Source organism: Trachymyrmex septentrionalis, unplaced genomic scaffold (assembly GCF_001594115.1).
Source record: "Trachymyrmex septentrionalis isolate Tsep2-gDNA-1 unplaced genomic scaffold, Tsep1.0 scaffold108, whole genome shotgun sequence".
NCBI lineage: Eukaryota > Metazoa > Arthropoda > Insecta > Hymenoptera > Formicidae > Trachymyrmex > Trachymyrmex septentrionalis.
The window spans coordinates 500,227-522,937 of NW_017304207.1; the positions used below are offsets into that span (position 1 = coordinate 500,227).

General features: G+C 30.3%; 2 protein-coding genes across 8 annotated transcripts in view; one reads left to right on the plus strand and one right to left on the minus strand.

The window, feature by feature from the left end:
- Positions 1-22,711, minus strand: part of LOC108747794 (RING finger protein 44) — an 88,589-nt gene that overhangs the window by 15,202 nt on the left and 50,676 nt on the right. For 4 of the 7 annotated variants that reach the window (XM_018485605.1, XM_018485613.1, XM_018485586.1 and 1 more), the window contains exon 2: positions 6,073-6,698. The exons of 1 other annotated variant lie outside the window; for it this stretch is intronic. In XM_018485605.1, coding sequence (XP_018341107.1) covers positions 6,073-6,341 — 269 coding nt within the window. In that variant the 5' untranslated portion in view covers positions 6,342-6,698. Of the gene's footprint in view, positions 1-6,072; positions 6,962-22,711 lie in introns of those variants that run through there. 2 more of the 7 variants (XM_018485622.1, XM_018485577.1) reach the window with 1 other exon arrangement.
- LOC108747819 (chymotrypsin inhibitor-like) lies at positions 14,938-15,702 on the plus strand. The gene is made up of 3 exons (XM_018485646.1): positions 14,938-15,016; positions 15,178-15,284; positions 15,450-15,702. Exons 1-3 carry the CDS (start codon positions 14,968-14,970, stop codon positions 15,528-15,530), a joined length of 237 nt encoding a protein of 78 aa, XP_018341148.1. The 5' UTR covers positions 14,938-14,967; the 3' UTR covers positions 15,531-15,702.

Below are 22,711 nucleotides of genomic sequence, written 5' to 3' on the forward strand. Positions count from 1 at the left end.
TCTAAAAATTTTTTTAGAATTTTTTCAGAATTTTTTAATACCGTATTTTCTCATATTGATAAAAATGATAAAATGCAATACTGAAAAATTGATAAAAAATTCTAAAAAAATTTGTAGAATTCTATGAAAAGAAAATAAACAATTTTCGTCTTTTGCAGTTTTTCTGTAAAGTTGATAGTATTTGAGTAAAAAATTATTGAAGACCAATTTTCAGCAATTTTGTTCAATAAATATCTTGTTAACTATTGCGAAAATTGTAAAATGGTAGAGGACTTTTCTTCTCAGTTTAGTCCATTCTGCCCTTATGCGAAAGATTCATCATTATTTTCCAAACACCCTATATATTATATGTATGTATATATTAGACTGTCAAGGAAAAAATGTTTTAATCGGCCTTTCAACTCAAACGCTCCTATTTTATGCCAAAAGAACACTTCTAAATTTTTATTTAAAAATATTAAAATTTAAAGGTCGCTAGTGAACGATTTTTAAATATGATACTGTATATTTTTTTAGTCACTAAATACAATGCAATAATTTATTTATTTAGCTTCACGATGTACGCCTTAAGAAATATAGCCCGATTAATGTGAAAAAGTGTTGAAATTTCTAGTTCAAGGTCGATTTTAGCAAGATTTCATACATTCAAATGAGTCATTACCTTCTTCAAATAGTAAGTTTGTTCACCCAGAACAAGATCCAATTCAAATTTTTTCGGAATCTCCTATGACGCTTGCATTTAACTGAACTATAATATCATTTTAGTTCAACGTACATCATTTTAAGAATAGAAAAAATTCTTTTATAAACTCTAAAATATATCGCTTTGTGATCTTGACATCCTCGAATTAAATGCCTCAAGTTGACAATAAAAATTTTGTACTAAAATAATAAAATGAGTATATAATATAAACGAAAATATGATTTAATTAATTGTAATAAACCATATAATAAGAACAAAAATAGAAATGGAATTTCAATGAATATATACCATATAATTGATGATCCATAGTCCATAATAAATTATCAAAAATTTTGATAATACACATAAAATTCCAAAGAACACATTTACGTAATAAATCTTAAACTCAATTTACAATTTAGTAAATGTATTCTTTGGAATTTTACTTATATTTTATTATTATAAAAATTTTCGATAGTTTATCTGGATCATCAATTATGGTTCCATATGGTTCATTTTTGTTCTTATGTGTAGTTTATTACAACTAATTAAATCATATTTTCATTGGTATTATGTATTCATTTTATTATCTCTCTTAATAAAGAATTTTTATTGTCAAATTGAAGCATTTAATTCGAGGATGTCAAGATCACAAAGCGATATACTTTAAAGCTTGTAAAAGAATTTTTTCTATCCTAAAAATGTCCAGTAAAATGCAACTAAGGTCCTGTAGGAGATCCTGGAAAAATTCCAACTTGATCTTGTTCTGAGTGAACGAATTGAGGGAAGATACGGATCTATGATTTGAACGTTGCTAAAATTTACTTTGAACTTAAAATTTGATCATTTTTCCACATTAATTAAGCTGTATTTCTTAAGGTATATAGTAGGACTAAATAAATTATTGCATCATGTTCAAAAAAAAAAAATATATAGTATTATATTTAAAACCTGGATTAAACCATTTTCACATCAGATGTATCAAGGAAAATCGAAAATTTGATTTAAAAATTGTTCACTAACGACCTCTAAATCTTAATATTTTTTGATAAAAATTTAGAAATGTTTTTTAACATGAAATGGAAGCTATTGAGCAGAGGCCAATTTCAAAAAAAATTTTTTTTCCTTAACAGAATATATATTTATTTATTAATGTACATTTACATATATACATATATGTACGGAATATTTGTTAAGCTAGCACCCCCTTTCACCAAAAAAATCAAGATGGCACCTATTATATATTGGCCAAAATTAAGTGCTTTTTATGTGCTAATTATGTGCTCTAATGCCAATTTTTGTGTTCGAATAGTTTAGCAGAAAATCGCGATTGAATGTGGGGGCGCTTAACCAGTTCTTCAGTTAGCATCTCCTTCATTAAATTACATACAAAATAAAAAAAATTAGTACAGCAAAATTATATGTGCTTTTAAAATAACAAATCAAAACCGCGCGCGCGTAATAGTTTAAAAGATATATGCCAATAAAGTTTTATCCATATAACATCGATATAAGAGTAAAGTATTAATTACAATACCGATAGCGAATTAGTTGCAGGTTTAAAATATTCCTCTATTTATGTGCTTTCAAAACCGAATAATCACCTCCGAAGAATAATAGAAGAATATTTTAAGTCTGCAATCAATTCATTATCTCCATTTTATAACTGGCATTTTACTTTTGTTAGGAAACAATGAGTGGTCACTTCGGAGATGACTTTCCGTTCAAAGAGGATGAGTATCAAAATTTCGTTGTGCATATTTTGAAAGCACATGAATGGAGGAACAATTTGAGCCCACAACCAATTCAGTATCTGCATTTTAACTGGCACTTTATTCTTGCAGGGAGGCGATGGGTGGTCATTTTAGGGGTGATTTTCCGGTCAAAGGGGATGAACACCAAAATCTCGTTGTGCATATGTCGAGAACACATAAACAGAAGAATATTTTAAGTCTGCAACTAATTCGCTATCTCCATTTTAACTGGCACTTGACTCTAGTGGGGAGGCGATGGATGCCTTGGTGAAAACATTTCGCTGAAATTTCATGTTTTGGAATATTTTAATGAAATTGCTGAAAATTTGTTGAAATTTCACTGAAAATGAATTTTTTAACTAACATACTAAAAAATCGCTGAAACTGAAATTACTCTGAAACTTTCCTGAAATTTTGTTGAAAATTCTGTGAAATTTTTCTGAAATTTTTGCTAAAAATAAATTTTTCAGCTATAAATCGCTAAAATTAAATTTAAATTTTTCTGAAATGCTGAAATTTTGAAAAAGTGCTCCAAAAGTCAGCGAAATTTTTCAGGATGGTCACTTCGAGAGTTAAAAGGGATGAGCACCAAAATCGTGCATATTTTGAAAGCGCAAAAGTGGGGGAACAATTTGAGCCTACAAACAATTCGCTATCTGTATTGTAACTGGTACTTTACTCTTGTACCAATGTTATATGTATCAAACTTTATTAGCATATATCTTTTAAACCGTCACGATTACATTAATTTTGATTTGTTATTTTGAAAGCACATAAAGAGCACACAATTTTGCTGTATTGATTTTTTTTATTTTGTATGTAATTTAATAAAGGAGGTATTCACTTAATGTTACTAGCACCCCCACATTCAATCGCGATTTTCTGCTAAATTGTTCGAGTACAAAAATTGGTATTGGAGCACACAATCAGTATAAAAAGTACTTAATTCTGACATAGATGTCATCTTAATTTTTTGTGCGAGTGGGTGCTTACCAGACATATGTACAGCCAGTTACAGAAAAGTTGCAACACTTTTTTTTTCGATAAATTTCGAAACTCAGCCTTACTCGTAGAGCGGTTAGATAAGTAAGAACCAATCACTCGGAGAGCAAGCTGCCTTCCGAAATCCATTGAAAAAGTGTTGCAATCTGCAATCGGCTCACATATGTATACATATATATGTACATATGTGTATATAATATATTAATATGTTATTTATTATTATTAATATATTATAATATTATATACTACATGGATAGTTGAAAAGTTTGATAAAAAAACAAGTGAAACGCATTTTTTAAATTAATTTTACTTTTCAACATACAATAGTTGAAAATTGTTTCCTTTGAGGGTTACATACTTGGTACCCATGAATTTCATCCAACTCGGCTTTTATTTGCACGTTAACTTCTTCAAATGACACTGTTGTATGACAACACTTTTTTTCATTATTATACAACCATTGCAAAAATAATTTGATTCAAACGTTAAACCTAATGCATAAGATTGAAAAATATAAATAATAGCGACAGTAACAAATTTCAACCTAATCAGAAACTGTATATACTAGAGTACATGATTAAAATTTGTTATTTCTATTGCCTGTGCTTTCAATTGTATCTTCGACTTTAACTACGCGTTACATCTGATTAATGTTAAAAATGATTATAGTTATCTATTAGCAGTGACGTCATCTCGCAGTAATTTACCCAACTTTTCAAACTGCCTATGTATATTAATATATTAATATATAATATATTAATATGTATATTAATATATAATATGTTATACATATATTATAGCTATATGTAACAATAGCTACATATATATATATATATATTTCGTACGACACTTTGGTTAAGCCATGTATTAAGTTCGTGATGTTTAATACATAAATGTACAAATGCACGATGAATAATGGAAACATGGCACGAGAATTTTTGCCGGGAGGAAAAAGGAAAAAAAAGCTCAATCCGTCCCGTAATGAAACGCGTGTCGGCTTTTGAGCAATCTGATAGAGATCGAGAGCGTTTTCCAGGCGCATTGAACAAACAGAATTCTATTTACTCCGGACTTTCTATATCTGGTAGAAAGTTCGTGAAAATTGTACAGGGCGTCCCAAATTCATCGTATTCTTCACCGCCTCAGAATTCTTCCGTCTACGTAACGTAATAACTTTCCTATTAAAGATATTAAAGAGTATACAAAAGATGCTTTTTGGTACTAGCGATTCGTAATTTACCTTTATGAAATAAACTTAAAAAGTATAATATATATAAATTATAAAATTAAAAAAATCCTCTTTTATCATTTAATGTCAAGTTAATGAAACTTTTATTCAACTTCTTAAAGATGAAGTTTTCTAAAGAAGTTTTGCGAAAATCTGTGTTAAATAAATTTTTAAAAACTATTAATACCGACATTATTCATAAGTGTAATAAAAAAGTAATTATCTGTGACACTATGCTAATTAAATGAACAAAAGTATACATAAAGTATATGTATCAATATATTGATTGAATTTACAAACGTTTTCGTAATAAATTAATTATATTTTTAAAAGTAAATTTTTGCAGAGCAAAATAAATTTCCATTAAAATGTCCATCCACTATTCTGTTAGATTTTTCATTTGAAACGATTTAAGAATCAATATATAATAGTAATCTAATTCAAGCTTCGGGTACCTCATACACAATTTTCTAATGAGAGTTGCCGTGCGTAAAAATTCTCCGTCATCGCGAAACAATCTTATCATGGAACACACGCATATATTCATCCTAAATCGCGTGGAAGGCACTCAGTCGAGCGAATGTGGATATTTCTGACGATAATCGTAACGTAAATCCATAAAAAATAATAACACACATTTATAAAAATAATACACATTTATAAAAAAAGAGCAAAAAAATTATTTCATACAACTTTCTTAGTTTTCCACTATTTCTCTACATTATATATCCAAACTTCTTTTTTTCTTTGCACATTGAAATTAAATAACACTTGTCAGATTTCGAGTTAATTTGATTTTAACGATTTTTCATTCATCGACTATAACTTTATGAAAAAAGTAATAATTATAAGAGGAAGTAAGAGGAATGTGACACAGTTTTTATCATTAAATTTTTTCACAACTTTTTGGAATTCAACGGTAAATGCGTTGAATTCCTTTGAGTAAGAGCAACATTGCATTATATAATACGTAAATATTTAAGGATTAATCTTAAGTTGTTAATAGTTACTCCAAAGCACAATTCTTGTAAAGTATTTAATAATACTAATATAGAGAAGTAAAATTTTCTATCTCTCTCTCTTTTAGTAATAAATGTTATCATTCCTTTTTTAGTGAGAATAACGAATCTTATCAAAATAAAAAAAGAACTATTGGACACATACGCAAGATTTAAAAAAGACATGTCGAAAGAAATACTATTCCCATCGTTATTAAACGTTTTATCACGACAGAAGCATCTCCGCGAGAAAAAAAATTAGATTTACCGACAGAACTCTACAGAAACATTCTTGTCACAGTACTATTGCCCGAGTCCCTATCTTCCCGAATCATGTACTTGGAACGTGCGCGTTGGAAAAATTCACGACAACGCTGCGGCCGCAATTGCACGAGTTCGTTAATATACCCATTGTGATATCGTGGCGGGCACTGCCGGTACGGGTATTCCTTGCTGCCGGCGGCGAATTGCTGCTGCTGCTGCTGCTGCTGCTGCTGCTGCTGCTGCTGTTGAGGTTGATGCTGCTGATGCAGACCATGGGGATGCCATCCGCCGTTTCGGGGATGAGACGACGTAGGGGTGCGCACGTGCGGTCCCGACGGGGCGCCATTGGCCACAGCTCTGTAACGTCCCTGCATACCCAAGCCACGGTGCTGATGACTCCCGGGGCCATTCATTCTCTGTCTGTCCTTTTCTCTCGCACGTCTATGCCTTCCTTTCTCTCTCTTTCTCTCCCTTTGTCCTCACCCTATCCTTTTTGTCACTTTGCTCTTTCGTCGTCCGTCGGTATTCCCTTTCCCCTTCTCTTTCTCCTTCTCCTCCTCCTCACCGTTGCCGATGCCGTCGTTGTCGTCTTCGTCCTCGTCCTCGTCCTTGTCTTCGTCCTCGTACTCGTCCTCGTCGTCCTTACGCTTGACACAAGGAGGTTGCTTCTCGGTGTGCGCGCGTGACGTTGGGCGCAGCCAAGCCGGCTGGTCTTCTCGCCTCTTTCACAAGATCACTGGCTGAACCGATCGATGTGCACCGAGAAGAACCTGGCGAGGGTATTTAAATGTTACCTGGTTGGAGAAGATCCTGAACGGATGTGACAGATCTCTCTTTCTCTTTTCTCTCTCTGTCTCTCTAAACCCACCCCGCGATTTGACATTTCGAAACGTGAAACGAGCACGTCAAGGGAACGTCCGAGCTATTGTATTGTCCCCGATATTGCTCCCCGCGATACTTTGATATTTTTCACCATGGAAACTCATTCGATCGTGTTTATTTCCTGAACAGAGCCGTTTATAATTCCATCAGAGATTAATTCCTGACAGAGATCTCCTCACGGTAGAAGAAATTTATTCCATGGTGGTTCTTCCACCATGCTTTCTTCCACCATGGATCTCTCCTTGTGTTTTATCTTCGACTTCAACAAGAATTAAATCATTCTATAAGCACCGTGATAACTTTTTAAATATCCATGTCAAATAATCAGCCGAGCTATAAGAGAGAAATATTATATATGTGCAGAGAAAAACATCTTGTGATAAGTTGCGCTTATCTGAAAGCGTTATCGAGAAGAAATACGCTTCATTCATTTAAAAACAAGACGATTTCAAATATTTTGAATATCGATCAAAAATGACTTGTATGTACATACAACCGACTAACAAAATTTGAATGCCTTCCTCGTGTCGTTTATACATGCTATGCCCGTAATTTACGAATTACCTTTTCATCGCGCTAAATACATATTACTTTAATCATCTCTGCTAAATTCTTAATTTTTCCTTGTTCGTCCTTAGCTCGCTCCGCGTCGCGGCCAGTGTTGTTAAAATATGTATGTCTCATATGCGATACATTTCCTGGTAACTATATTATCTATCTATTATAAATGCAAAATTGGTCCGATGTGCATTTCTCAAAAGTTTAAATAGTCTCATGGAAATTCATTATACTCGTATGTTCGTTTTAAATATAAAGATCAATCATTTTAAATGAAAGTTGGTATTGCCCTTAATATTATAATGCATAAAATATTGATGGAAAATTGTTTTGTACGCGATTATTAAAATTATATAACGATATTGTACGTAAAAGTGTAAATAGTTCCTATTATAAGCAATAAAGTATCACATGTGAACAGATATCATTCCGGTAGATATTTTATAGAAATAATACTTCGCTCGCTGTTATGAGATCACATATTTTTACCAACGCTGGGGTATCGTAATATAAAGCACTTATGAAAAGGAGCGACTACATGTAAATTACATTCAACAAGCCGAACGAGACGTTAGCAAAGTCACGTAACGCGAATATTTATGATGCTAATTTCCGGAAATGTCGCGCGCAGATTCTTTTTCGATTAACGAACTACTTTATATAATAACACGATTTTTTTTTTTTTTTTTTTTTTCCAAAGACGAACAGACAGCAATGTTCTTTGCAGATAATATCGGTATTTTGTGGGCCGCGCAGGAAAGAAAACCTGAAAATTCATGAAATCCGAACAGCATGTAGAGCACGACTTTTCGTGAGGCAATTTTTAAACGATATTGTTACTTTAAATAATGCAGGACTTGTTATTTAATATTTTGGATATCTCGAAAAGAATTGATTGTCTATTAATTTTATTTTCAGTATACTCATATAATATAGATAATTTATCGCCATTACTCACGATCAGATGCTGTAAATAAAATATGATTTTTCACTAGTATTATATACTCCGAATAAGTAACGCGTTTAATCAATGGAATCGAATAAAAGAATTAAGGTTAGCGGTCAGAAGCAGTAAAAGTTGTTTTTTTATGAGATCACAAATTATAAGTGAATTTTATCATAAATACTTAATTATCTGCTATTCCTAAAATGCCATAAAAATATTTAATTTGTCATTATCTGCAATTTTAACTTTCCTGAATATTCACAATATTTTAAAACTATTCGCCAATGAATTAAACGACAGTGAATTCTTAAAACTGAAGATCGAATTAAGAATCGAGTTAAGAATCAAGACTAAAATGGAACATAGATGCCTTTTTCATCATTATAAATTACTACAATGACCATAAAGTATCAGCGGCTGTTAAAACAATGATGTGAAAGGCTTCCCGTATTACAGTCTCCCTCGCATGTTTCGACACGACTTCATGTTCTCAAGGGTTTCCTTTGTAAAACGTAAAGCAATATCGACAATTACAGAGAGAAACCAATTATAGAGAATTCTGTGAATTAACGAACATTCAAATAAGCGCTCCTTTTCAACAGCTGGCCGACACGCAGGGCGCATATCAGAACGTCCAAGTTCTAGGCAGAGGCAGTAAGAGAAGGAAAAATCGTACACATACGCTGCCATCTTATCGATCGCATTTACATAATGAATCGAGGTACAATCAGTCATTAATGCAACAAGAGAGAGATACTTACAAATAATGCATACAGGAGCCGATAGATCGAAGCGCAGGGGAAAACAAATGGAAGAGAAAGGTTTCCATCATTCGCAAAGATGCAAGCTACATTTATCGTTACTTGAACTATATAAACATTAACTATAATCTACGTAAGCGAGAGGAATAAACAGCTCCGTGCAGCGATAGAGACAATTATGTGTAGTGGAAAAAAACATATATACACACACATACACAAGGATGCATTTTAGGATTAACGTAACGGTGCGAGTGAGAAGAGCTACGGCATCGAAAAAAATGGAAGACAAACGAGCTTGCCTAGCTGGAAATACATTCGATGCAAATACCATATGCATAATTGATTCTCATAATTTCCGCAAGTACGGAGTAAATATTTCAAGTACGTGAATACAAAATAAAATGACGTAAAGTGTATTAAAGTCCGGTAATTTAAGAATTGTAATTGACAGCGGTTGCTGCATCTTACGTTTTGATAATACGTACAACTTATTGTCGAGCCGCCATCGTTTTCCACATTAATCCTCAGCATATATTGCGGTCGATTTCGTCGCCCGAAAAATCAGTGTGTCATAGCAGTTCAGGTTTGAATAAATAATGAGAATCGTCGATATATAACCGCACAATGACCTATTTCACCTATTCGCCTATTTTTGTAATGTCTTATTATAGTGCAGCACACATATGTTTCATTAAATTGCATAATATATGCACATAATTTCTCTCGCATAGTAACATTTTATAGTGTACAGTGTACGGAATATTATAGCAATTTCACAATTCTTTCGTACATATAAAAATTGCGAGAATATACTGTAATAATATAATATTTAAATAAAGATTTGGCAACAATTGCATTTTCTTGTACAATATTCGAGAGATATCCATGATAATTAAATGATAAAATTAAAAACAGGTTTATCAACACTACGCAGATAATCAAAATAAATCTCTCTCTATAATCCATAATATCTGATCACGGCAAAATCTTTTAAATTTGTTAATATTCTTCAGAAATAAATTATGTAATATCATATTCTCCACATGTCTTCTTGTTGTCTTATAATAATTATATTAATATAATTATTATTTAATTATTTCTCAAATGATGTAAGCGTCTGTTATACAAGCACGTGTTTAAAAAATATTTTTATTTTCCAAATGTCATTAAATGTTAATATTTCTTAAAATATATATAATGTAATAATAACTATACTATAATCATATTTATAAGGAAAATTACTAATGTCGAAAATATTTAAATAAATTGGAATAAATATACTATAAGTAATAAGTATGTATGTATACGCGCTATAATATTCATTAGATACATAAGTATGCATTTCCAACAATATATATTTTTAAAATAATAAAATAAAATTCTTAAAAAGTAAATATATCTTATCTTATTATATGTATATTCCTAAAATTTTTCTTTTAATATTTGTAATGTTTTGATATATTTGTAATGTTTATAAGCACAAATACGTGTTAAATGCACGCGTGTCCGATGATTATTCAAAAATACTTTTGAATAATCGTGAAAGAACAAAAAACCTGGTATAAAAGAACTTTATTTTTAATTTATTCTTTCAGTAGAATCATTCCGTTTATATCAGTTCTAAACACTTGTACATACGATAAATATACAGGGTGTCTCATTTTAATGTCCACACAAATAATACAAAAAATTTATCTCAGATTGTAATGCATCGATTTTAATTAATTTTTTTTTAATCTATCGTTTGAAGACTGAAAAAAAATTTTCTTAGTTAGAAAGTTTAAAATGTCATAGCACAAAGATATTTTGCAATAAGTGAAAAGGGATCGGAAAAAAACGTCTGAACTATAAAAATCGGGGGAGGGGGGGGAATTACGTTAACCCTTTGTGGGTACTGAGGGTTAAATTGATTATTAATATAATTTGTGATGTTATTTTCAGTTTCAGTTTATTATTGTATTTTAAGTCCTACAATAAACCGGCGCACAATTTATAGAAGTAAAACATATTTATTTGTAAATCTACATATAAATATTATTAACCAGATTCACTTTGACTAAAAATAGAATTCTTTCTCTATATATTTTCTTAACTCAAATTATTTTATAATATATTATAGGACCATACATGTAATAATACAAACTATAAAAATTAATGCCTTAAATGGTCTAGCTGGATCTTAAAGCGTTTCAAGATCGAAAAATCATTTCAGCGCGCGTTTTAAAGAACTATGTACAATATATAGTATATAAATTCACACAGAATGATACAAGCATTTAATATCCAGCTAGACCGTTTAAGACATCAACTTATTTTGCCTTACTATGTAATTTAAAAATAATATGATAAGGTAAATGAAAAGTAAACATTTTACAATAGATTTCATATTTCATGTCAAAATTTTTTAGACTAAAGTTAAATATTTTGTAAATTTTTTTAAAATACTTTCTTAATGTTTAATCCTTTGTTAATACTTTCACATGAAGAAAAGTAAAGAAATCGTATAATCGTATAAAAAAAATGTATTTCTAATTTAAAAAAAACTAATTAAATTTTAAGTTTTTAAGAAAAAATGTTTCAAAAAATTATTACTTCTTATTGTTAATTAAAATCATGTTAATTTTATCTTCTTGTAAATTATAGTAAATAATTAAAAAATCGTAAATAGCATTATGACATAAACATGTATATTTTGTGTATATTATACATGTGTGATATAATTCAATATATTATATACAGTATATTATATATATATATATATATATAATTTAATTTTTATATTCCACAAAAGAATCAGATTTCATTATATACCATGGTATATATTATATATTCCCATTAAATTCAAACACATCGAAAAGTAGTTTATTTTAAATAAATAAAAAAGCGCTAAATATAAGATGAAGATAAATCTTAATTAATAGTATTTCCATGTAAAATTTTAAATACATTTCCAGTTCATCAAACTGCGCACCGGTCTTGAAAACAGTCTTCGATTAAAATTAAAACAATAATATCACACATTAAATTGATTGCCAATTTTTATAATAATGATGCTAATAAGCATCTTGAGACCCTGCAAAGAGTTTATTGTAGACAATATTATTCCAGGTTTGAATACTTGATTCTTTATCCTCTCTATTCGAGACGTCTTCTCCAATTCGACCACTGAGCCATGTAGTATACTGCTATTTATTTTCATCATTTACAACTCGAAAATTTGTCATCTAAATTCGATGGAACGATAGAAGAACAACATATATAGATACGCTTGGCTAAAACAATATCATTCCTTGAAGGATAATTTAAACGAATATTATATATGATGTTCTGTTTACGTTATTTGACGAGATGAAGATCCCTCTCAGGATCCTTTCTCAGTTCGCCGTCGCTTTTGTGGGCCTTTTTGGGTTCGAGAACCACCATGGCATCGCCTGCCCCATGATTCTCGGCAGGTCCGAGGAAACGATTAAGTGAACCGGAATATCCAGGCCCCGTTGCTTTCGGGCCCGGACTCGGCCCTTCTCTCTGCTTTCATACGGACCCATGTTCGAGAGAAAAATATCTGCGGGCCCAATGATAACCATAAGTCGTGTATTTTTAAGAAGTCTTTTCATGCTATAGTTCGTTTGGCATTGACAACGTGATAAAAGCAAGTCGATGAGGAAAAGAGATGAAGAATTCGATATTTAATTATCTTTGAACAAAATACGATACTCGAGTGAGAGATATCGCGAAACAATGGCGATATATATGTACACAGATATATATATATATATATATAGAAGACCACGAATTTTTTCATTTATTCTACTATTACATATTTTTAATATCGTCTCTCTTTGCGTTGTGTCGGGATTATTGATTGTGTTCGAAGAACTATTTCTCGATGAAGATACAATGTAAACGGAGTATGGAATTATTGCAACGCAATTACCCCTTTACATTACTAAAGAAGTTACAATACTAAAGAAGAAACTGTAAAAAATATTCGAAAATTGTATATGCGAGAAACTCAGCGGTGAAAATAAGTTGCTCAAATCGTTGGAGAATGAAATCAGAAACGAAAATAATATTTCGAGATATCGTTCACAAGATTCACCAATTATAATATTAACTAGAAGCACTTGTCACTATTCCAAAGAGTATGTATAATATGACCGTTTGTCATGTGACAAAGAAATTATTAAGAAGATAAAGATTGTTGGAGAAAGTTGGGTTATTGGACTTTGTGAAGAAGAACGAATTATCAATATTCGTAATACATTTTTCGTAATATATCATTTATAACATAAAAGTCAACATAGTCCTGTGTTTTCATCTTCACATGCGATAACATCCGTCGGTACATTTTGTCGAGCAAATTCGTTTATTTACAATATTCTTAAGGATGTATTTATTATACATATTTTTCAAAAATTATGGATTATTCAAAATCGCATTTAAAAATATAATACAAAAAAATTTGACGGCGTACGGTGATATAAAACGCAAATCTAGTTGGACAAAACTAAAAATCAATACTTTTAAATAAATCAAATAACATATAATAAAATATTTATACTTATATAAATTACCTTTAATAAGGCTGATAAAATATTTTAGCGCTGTCATAACAACATTCATAGTAATAGTTTCTCATAATAACAATAAAAAGATTATACTGTACTCTACACAAAAATATATATTTCAATTAAATTGTAGACATTAAATTATAGCATTTTTGTATTTATTTTTAAAATTAAATTATGTTCTTTCAGTTAATGTTAAATGTCTTATTTTAATTCTTGTATCGTGTGTGTTCGAAGAAATTTAATAAGAAGTACTAAGTACTTTTATTTTGTAATTAGCATATATTATTGGATAGAAAAAGCTTCATTCGGTTTTCATCCGAAGAAATTATATACATCATTAGAATCTTTATAGGATATGTTTTAAGCATCGTAAAAATGATGTATTAGTTTTTGCAATTTTTGCAAATATTTTATCTTCTATCATGATAGATTTCATTAAGTGTGTAAATAATACTGAAAAATGATCGAAATTATGAAATTATTTTTTCATAAAAGCAAAACATTATTATTTGTTTAAGTTGGACAAAACAGAGAAAGCTTATTCACAATACAAAGTGTCTATAAAGTTTGTGTACCTACTACATATATTTTGGAAATAGTTCGAAATTATAAAATTGTTTAAAAAACCTAAATTCAAAATTAGTGACTACAAAAATTATTTTTAACATAATTTCATTATCTTTTACAAATTGGAATTTTATTTAGCTAGATTTGCATTATCCACTGTGCAGCGGTTTAGAAATTTGGAACAAAAATTATTTCAATAGTATTTTTTCATCTCTGTGTTCTAACAAATCTATGGAAATATATAAAATAATGACAAAAGATCTCATTTTTTTTATGTAAGTACTTTAAATATTCAAGATATAATTTGTGTAAAATTTTATTGTAATGCAGAGATTACTTGTATTATTTATTTATGAAACAACTAATCTCTGCATTCGCAATGAAACTTTGCATAAATCATTCTGAATATTTATATAAAAGTACTTATACAAAAACTTAAGATTTTTGTTATTATTTTTTAAATTTAAATTAAATTATGACAATAAAAATTAAATTCTCATACTCATGATTACAACTACGTATGTTGAAATTCTGAGTAATGTTATTAATGGTAATGCAACGTAGTTTTTATGTGTATGTATGCGTAACAACGTGAACATCTGTACTGACGCAATAGGGTTAGAGAGAGATAATATATATTATTTTTTTAAATAAACCGCTGACAAGGTCTGCTAATAAACAGATGGGTATAAAAGTGCAGCATGTTTCGTATTCCGGTATCAGTCGATGAAATAAAGTGCAAGAATTATTAACCATGTCTCGCGCTAGTTTCGTATTGCTTGTAATGATTGGAGTGCTTTGCAGTAAGTTTTCACGTGAATTCATTAAGTTTTCTCAGTCTACGTCTAACTCGATCTTTCATAAATAATTATTGTATATTTTAATTCCCTTTTTTTAATTGCATAATAACTTTAATATTATAATTGAACTTGACTATAATTTTTATAACACTGTACAAGCACAGGCACGACTATTGCACAAAGGCTGTGCCAGAGAAATGAAGAGTGGAGCACTTGCGGATTGGCATGTCCACCATCTTGTAACTCGCTGCCTAATCAAGCCTGCACATTAGTATGTATTATTTAATTTGCTAAATACGCTAATTCCATTGAAAGTTTTATACTTCTTTTCAAGCGATTAACTATAGAACATTAGCCTAATTATATATGTACATTAATATTATGTTACATTAATAAATTTCGATATTTTACGATTATTTTATTATTCTTTTTTCAGCAATGCGTGATAGGATGCCAATGTAAAAGTGAATATTTGTTAAATTCTTTAGGAGAATGTGTGCTCCCTTCAGAATGTTAGAAATTAATTGTATATGTATTTATTAAAGACTTGACAACTTTTGTTTAACGTCAACAAGATTTTTACTGAACATTTTAATTAAAAATCATGCTTGTCGATATGCCAACAAGTATTAACATGTATTAGATGTAATATAGCATAATTATTGTTGCTTATATAATTACTAATTAATGATAAATAATAAATGAAGATTTTATTATTATAAATATTTATCTCTCTATTAGATATCTATTTTTGTAAATTTAAAATAATTAAAAATAAAAAATCACAAGATAATGATCTTTCTAAATATAAATAGGAAATAATTAAATTGTGTGTATCCTATAAATTACTTTTACAAAAAAAAAAACAATAAATTATCCGTTTTTTGGAGATAACTATAAATAATATTATCTAAGTGTGTTGTTAAGTAAGTGTAAACAATAAATAACCTCTGCAGATCAATCTCGAAATAAAATAATTTTGATTAATAACAACCAATATAAATAAATAATAAAAATGTGGTTCAAAATGAAATAGAACGTTATAAACACAACTTAATTTAATTAACACACTTGTAAAAAATGGGTGCAATACGTCCTTAAACTCACAGCTCGCAATACTTTCCGAACAGATATTTTTAACCGAACAATGGTTACGAAAAAAGTAAAAATATGTAAAGAAGAAACTCGTAGCGCTCGATCGATGAAAACATCGACTCGGCTAACAATAACAACATGGTTTGGAGCTTGAAGTTGAGACTCTTTTCCCTTCTTTGCTTTCTCATTGTAACGTTTATTACTACTCTCGCGCGCCGATATTCTCCAATTCCCTTTATCGGGTTCATGAAATTTTGAAGCGGCGTGCGCGATATGCATCGAGCGGGTACTGCAAACCAGACAACCGGGCAGGCAGGCAGGCAGGCAGGCAGGCAGGCAGGCAGGCACCGTTGCCTCAATATGCGTGGCGATTCGTGCCGGGCGCACGCTGCGTACTGTATGTGGGTATCGTATATACAGCGGGGCCAGCGAGAGAGCTGAGAGCGGGGCCTAGCCTCCTGGTGATGCGGTACGGTGTGTCTGCGCGAGCAGAGAGAAACCCGTTTACCTTTAAACTGCTGCTCTCGCGCTAGTAGCGGTGATGGCAGCGACGACGACGATGACGGTGGCGGGATGGTGTATGGTTCTCTCTTTCTCCGTTCCCTCGAGAGATACGGAGCCAGGAAGCGATAAAAGCAAAAACCGAGGCGAAGCGAAGCCAAAGGAAAGCTGGCACGAGTTTACATGCGTGTACGCTCCTCTCTACGTTAGAGTTTCGACTTCAGTTAGATTTCAGTGGTGACAGGACACTAATTTTTTAAATGGCATTGGTGGTCATTGGTGACCAATATGTTGACAAAAAAACAAATCTTTAAAACTTGTAAGAAAATTAACGCTAGTATAAAATTCTGAATGATACAAATGGACAGAGGTGACAATAGGTTTATTTTTTATTTTTGCCACTAGATTGCACTGGAACTTTTTTCCTCACTTTAGCCAAATGGTCAAATATATATACCTATTTTAAGTTTTAAAAAAGTGTACACGAATTCAGCTATGAGAAACAAGCCTTGTGTAAAAACAAATTAAAAAAGTATACTATTCAACGCAATACCTACGAAGATATTTTATTTAATCGCATTACACGATATTTCATCATTATATGCTCATAATGATAAAAATTCTATCGTATGCGGTAAAAAACGTAAAAAAGAACTCATTGAACAGACAATGTGTGTTAACGTTTGCGACTTAAATTTTTACCGTAAGGGCGGAGATAACGCATTTTATGCAGCAGCAGCCTGGATTCGATAAGACGAGGCGCACCATATGCGATGAGCCAGACCAACGAAAGATTTAAGGATTTTTCGCTTTATGTGGAGTACGAAACGCTCTTTGCGTAAAATATTCCACGAAATGGCACTAAAGAGCATTTTGCAAGGGGAAAACCACTCAACTTCGCTTCAAAAATATACACTCAAAATGTACAGCAACGAGAGTGTTTGAACAGAGAAAGAAACCTAACTTGACGAATGCGAGACCGCATGGTAAATTTGTAGGAATTAAGCGTTTTGTTCAAATGTAATTTCAAGTGTAACTATGTTAATATCTTATAATTGTTCAACTTATAATTGTTTTTATCTTTCATATTTCAGTGATACGTTAATCTAGATCTCGAGAGTAATAAAACGTAATTAAATTGTCTTCGACGAAGACAAAAATCTAAATTACTTCAATCGATGCCATGTAACTCCCTACCATTGTATTCTTTCTTGGTCATATGTCGTTCTCATATTTCATTGTGTGTCACGGTCCTGTATAGGCTATGCGCGCGCGTGCACTATTTCGAACTATTTCGGTATGGATTCAAGTGTAGCGGCCGTGTACAATATTCTATCGGCTTGAAATTCATCGACTCCTTCGAAATAGCGGCGGCGCGTTCTCGAGCAGCTGCGTTTTCGATTTTCCGGCACACAGCTGGCGTCTCCTTGCCTCGACTCGACTTGCGATCTCAGACTTTCATCGTCCACTCGAGTCCTCGAACCCTCCAGACAAGAACAAAGGTCATTGGTCCCCGGGTCGGAAATCGAGGTCTGGTTGCCGGGGCCTCCTTCGAGAGCATTTCGGCTTTCTCCGAATCCTCCAGGAATCGCCAGGCCGAGAGGGCTCGAAGGAGCTCACTCTCTATCGATCCAAACCGCTTCGTATCACGAAACTGGCTGGCACCTCAGAGAGCGCGAAAGGAAAGGAGATGGAGAATGGAAGAGAGAGAGAGAGAGAGAGAGAGAGAGAGAGAGAAGAGGAAGGACAGAGGAAAAAGGAGAGAAATACCGATCCTCCTTCCTGATGGACAGTGATTCAACTACGGATTTCACGTTTTCCTCATTGCATTAGTTTTTCTACTTTCTGTCAAACGCATTGACTTTCTGTCTTTAATTAAAGAATTTTATATACATGTATATATACATGTATATATATATATATATATATATCACTGGCAAAATAATTAATCCTTTTAGCGAACAACTATTATACCTGTCCTATATCACAATTATATTTTAGAAATTCAAAGCCATACTTTCTCTCGCTTGCTTTCATAAATTTTGTTTTTCTTCAAATAAAATATTATTGGAAAAAATCAATAAAAACTATTGAGATGAAATATTACTTTAAGCAATAATAGTATTTGCTCTCGCTCAAACAATTCTTTCACAACACAGTGACGCTGCTTCCTTATCCAACTTTTATCAATACTTAAATATAGTAACGCGAGTCATATAGCATTGTTTATTAGCTATATAAATATTATCATTCCAACGCAATAAATTCTTTTAATTTACCAAAGTAATACATATTGACATTAAAGAAGCTTAAATCATTATAAAATTTGATTTATTAAAAACAGACGAAATAAAAAAAAAAAATGTTCAGTTAATTTTATATTTCGCAAAATTAGTCAAAGATCGAGCTAGAATAATATATTTATTTTGCTTGCATCACACAGGAGTCCCGTTTAAATATTTTATGACTATCTTAATTATTATAAAATAATATATTAATAATTATAATATAAACTGTTATACATTAATTTATCAATATTTTCAGTAATGGAAATCAGTAAATGTTATATTAAGATAATATTGTGTTTGTTGCAGTTAAGATTACGGATCGGAAAATATGAGAACATATATAGATATTAAAATATTCAAGATTCGTTTAACAAGAACGTAGTTCTCTAGCAAATGCATTTTCTTCGCTGTGGAGCCTGCGGTATAACGAGTTTTCGGAAATTATGACCACCTTGTGTGCCATACAAAATATATATTGCAAAAAGAGAACTGTGCCAGTTCGTGTACTTGTTAACTTTCACAGCTGTTATCTTCAATATTCTCGTCGTAATATCACACAATCGGCACAATTATATACTCATACTAAATAATTAAAAAGAAAAGAGTGAAGGACAGTCGCAACAGTAGCATTGTAGTTGCAAATAAATTTATCAGTTATTAAAAATTGACAAATGTATTTTCATGAAGTTTCCTTTTTAAATAGGCTAATGTTATCGATAACATGTTATGAATAAAATATTTATGTGATATAAATTTTCTAGCTAATATAGTAATGCAGAAGAAAATCGTTCAGATTTTTCTTTCTTTGTAGGATCGCTGTAGGTAATTGTGATAGTGGGTGACTGTAACATTATAATATATTTGAATGAAAAACAAATTATGCCTATTTTTAATAAACATATAAAAAGTAATTATATAAAAAATAAATTTATACAGATTCGTAATAATTATAATGTACAACATTTTTGTTTAAAGACAAAGCTGTCAATAATTTATGGAAGTTTATATGTCTATGTTTAAAATTCATTTTTTGATAATAATTAACACTGTTAATCAAATTTTTTGTCATGTTTAGAAATTATTGTTTAATTAATAATAATTTGCAAGGAAAATTGTATAATCAATATCCCTTTTTTGAATGTTAAGTGAAAATCACAAATCCTGTAGTAAATTTATCATTCAAGGTAAATATGACATTGAAAAAAAACTTATTTTCTGATAATAAAAATAATATAATAATAATCTAGATACATAAAAAATTTAAATCTAAACATTATTTAAACTTTATATTTTAATCGGATACATATTCTGTTTTATTTCTTTCTAAAATACGAAGGCTATAATAACCTTTAATTATTGAATTCAATAATTACACTATATATGGAATATCATTTTACGCAATACAAATGTGAATAGTCATTTCCGACATATCTTTGCGTGCTAAACACGAATCTGTTGGCAAAAACTGGCTATCACAATTTTGAGAAAAATGGCGGCGAAAAAACGATGGTAAAAAATTATTTAAAGCTCTTAAAAATTATTTTAAGTTAGTTTTCAAAACATTGTAGTGCAGTCAGCTAGTTTTTTATGCTTAATTTTATTAATGCCACATCGAAGTATCAACTTTTAGCTTTAAAATATAATATGTTTTGGTTGATTTCGATATAATTTTTTTATTTCTAAGATATAACAATTTCAAAAAATACAGATAATTATTTTTTCATATAACAGCATTCGACAAATATATAACATTATTTTTAAGAAAATTAATTATACTCTTGGATAGTTTAAAATGTTTATTTTATCATTCTTTAATAGGACACTAATTACAATTTGTAATCTGGCTTTATATTCTATCATAATTACACTGTCACAAGTATCTCCATATTATAGAGTATTATAATTGTGACAAAGTACATAGATTAACAATTTTTTTCATATTTTATTAAAATAGATTATACATATATTATCTAATTTATTTACATACATTTAAAATATAAGATTTATGCAACAATAGATTATGTAAGATTTATATAAGATTTATGTAAAAAATTAATAATTTAAAAAGTATTCAAAAAAAAACTTTTCAAATTAATTACAAACTTACAGAATGTTTAAATTCAACTTTGTGTGTTTTTGTCACAATTACCTACAGTAATGTAACGCAATGCTCTTGATTTAATTTTTCATACATACACGTATATTAATTATGAACGAATGAAAAAATGAATTTATAAATACTGTAGAATATACTATACGCTTATTATTACGCAAATCCAGAATATCCGCTTGATGGGAAAGTCATTATCGCTTATATATGCATTACGAAACTTAGTCATGAATTGTTGCACGTTGCCGACTAGAAAACTGTTTATTATGTGCGTTAATTATTTTATGCCTCTTTAGAAATATCGATTTAATCCTCACATCTTTCGAAAACGTTTTCATCTGCAATTACAAATAAAAGACTTTTCTAATTGTAAGAAAGACATAATAACCGCTTCAGTATACGGAAGCATCAATAGCTAAATGAAGTGATGCGCAATCCACGGCCCGCCAACTAATTTTGTGAAAATATAATTTAATAGAGGAAAGTCTATTATATGAGATAGGCGCCTAATATGAGATAACGGCGTTTCTGCTAAACTAATAAACGCTATCTATTCAGCAATGAATTTATTGCTCTTGGATTGAAAACTATTTAGTAGAAAATTCATTATTATCTCATGCCTGCAGTCATTGTAAAAAAAGATTTTAGAATTTGGATGTCTTCAAGCTTCAATGAGATAAATCTTTAAACCTTATTTTATTATTTAATAAATAAATATTTAGCAATAAATTCTTCATGTAGTGATAGAGTAAGGTCGTACTATTAGAAAAATACGAGATATGTTGAATTGCTTAATTACAGAAGTTAAATTTGATGATTGTAAAACCGTAAGGCATGGAAATCGTAATATGAGATACCCAAGGTATTTCTAATATGAAATAATTCATGCTTCTATATCATAGTGAAAATTGTTACTAAAGTATGAATGTTAATGTGCAATAATAAAAAGGACAACCGGAATGAATGTCGAGTGCCTATTTCTGCGATGCTTGATTCCAATTACCTGAAGACAAGTTCTGGGTATAATTTATCGCTCATTTTTCGCACGCTGGCTGTTTGTATTTTAGAAACATTAACTAAAGCTTTTTAATTGCAATACTGATATACTTTGTGTTTTAGTATCGATTTCTTGGGGCATCTCATAATAGGAGTTTTTGACACACAACTTTTTGACTTTGCAATTTTTACTCACTTTTTATATTTCTATAATTTAAAAAAAATGGAATTTGAATTAAATTTTATATAAACATTACCTCAAAGCTTATTAAATTCCCTTCAAAATAATCTAAATATTATTTTTTTAATGCTCGTAGACTTCTAACATTTACCCAAAATAAACTCGGTATCTCATAATAGGGGCTTTTCCTCTATATATGTATTATATAAATTTAAAATGTATTTGAGATGCATTTCATAAAATCTTTAAGAACTTATGAAAATGTAGCTTATATTTCATAAATAAATGACATTTTTGTGAAATATTTGATTTTTATCAATTATTTTGACGTTTTATTTTCTCATTAATGAGATAAAATTCAAAGTTAATCATCCTAATAGTTATTTTTACACGAAGTGTACAGTAAGTGAAAAGTGTAAAAACAATCAAACAAATAAAAATAAATAACTTGGATAAATAAACAGATAAAAAATATTATCTTAATAATATTTAATACCAATAAATATACATATATGTATATACATTTA

What these genes read in the sequence shown, in the direction of transcription:
- LOC108747819 (XM_018485646.1), top strand. Translation starts at nt 14,968, where the DNA reads ATGTCTCGCGCTAGTTTCGTATTGCTTGTAATGATTGGAGTGCTTTGC. An exon ending in AATGATTGGAGTGCTTTGCA is followed by an intron (nt 15,017 to 15,177) that starts GTAAGTTTTCAC and finishes GTACAAGCACAG; the next exon opens with GCACGACTATTGCACAAAGG. An exon ending in CTAATCAAGCCTGCACATTA is followed by an intron (nt 15,285 to 15,449) that starts GTATGTATTATT and finishes TTCTTTTTTCAG; the next exon opens with CAATGCGTGATAGGATGCCA.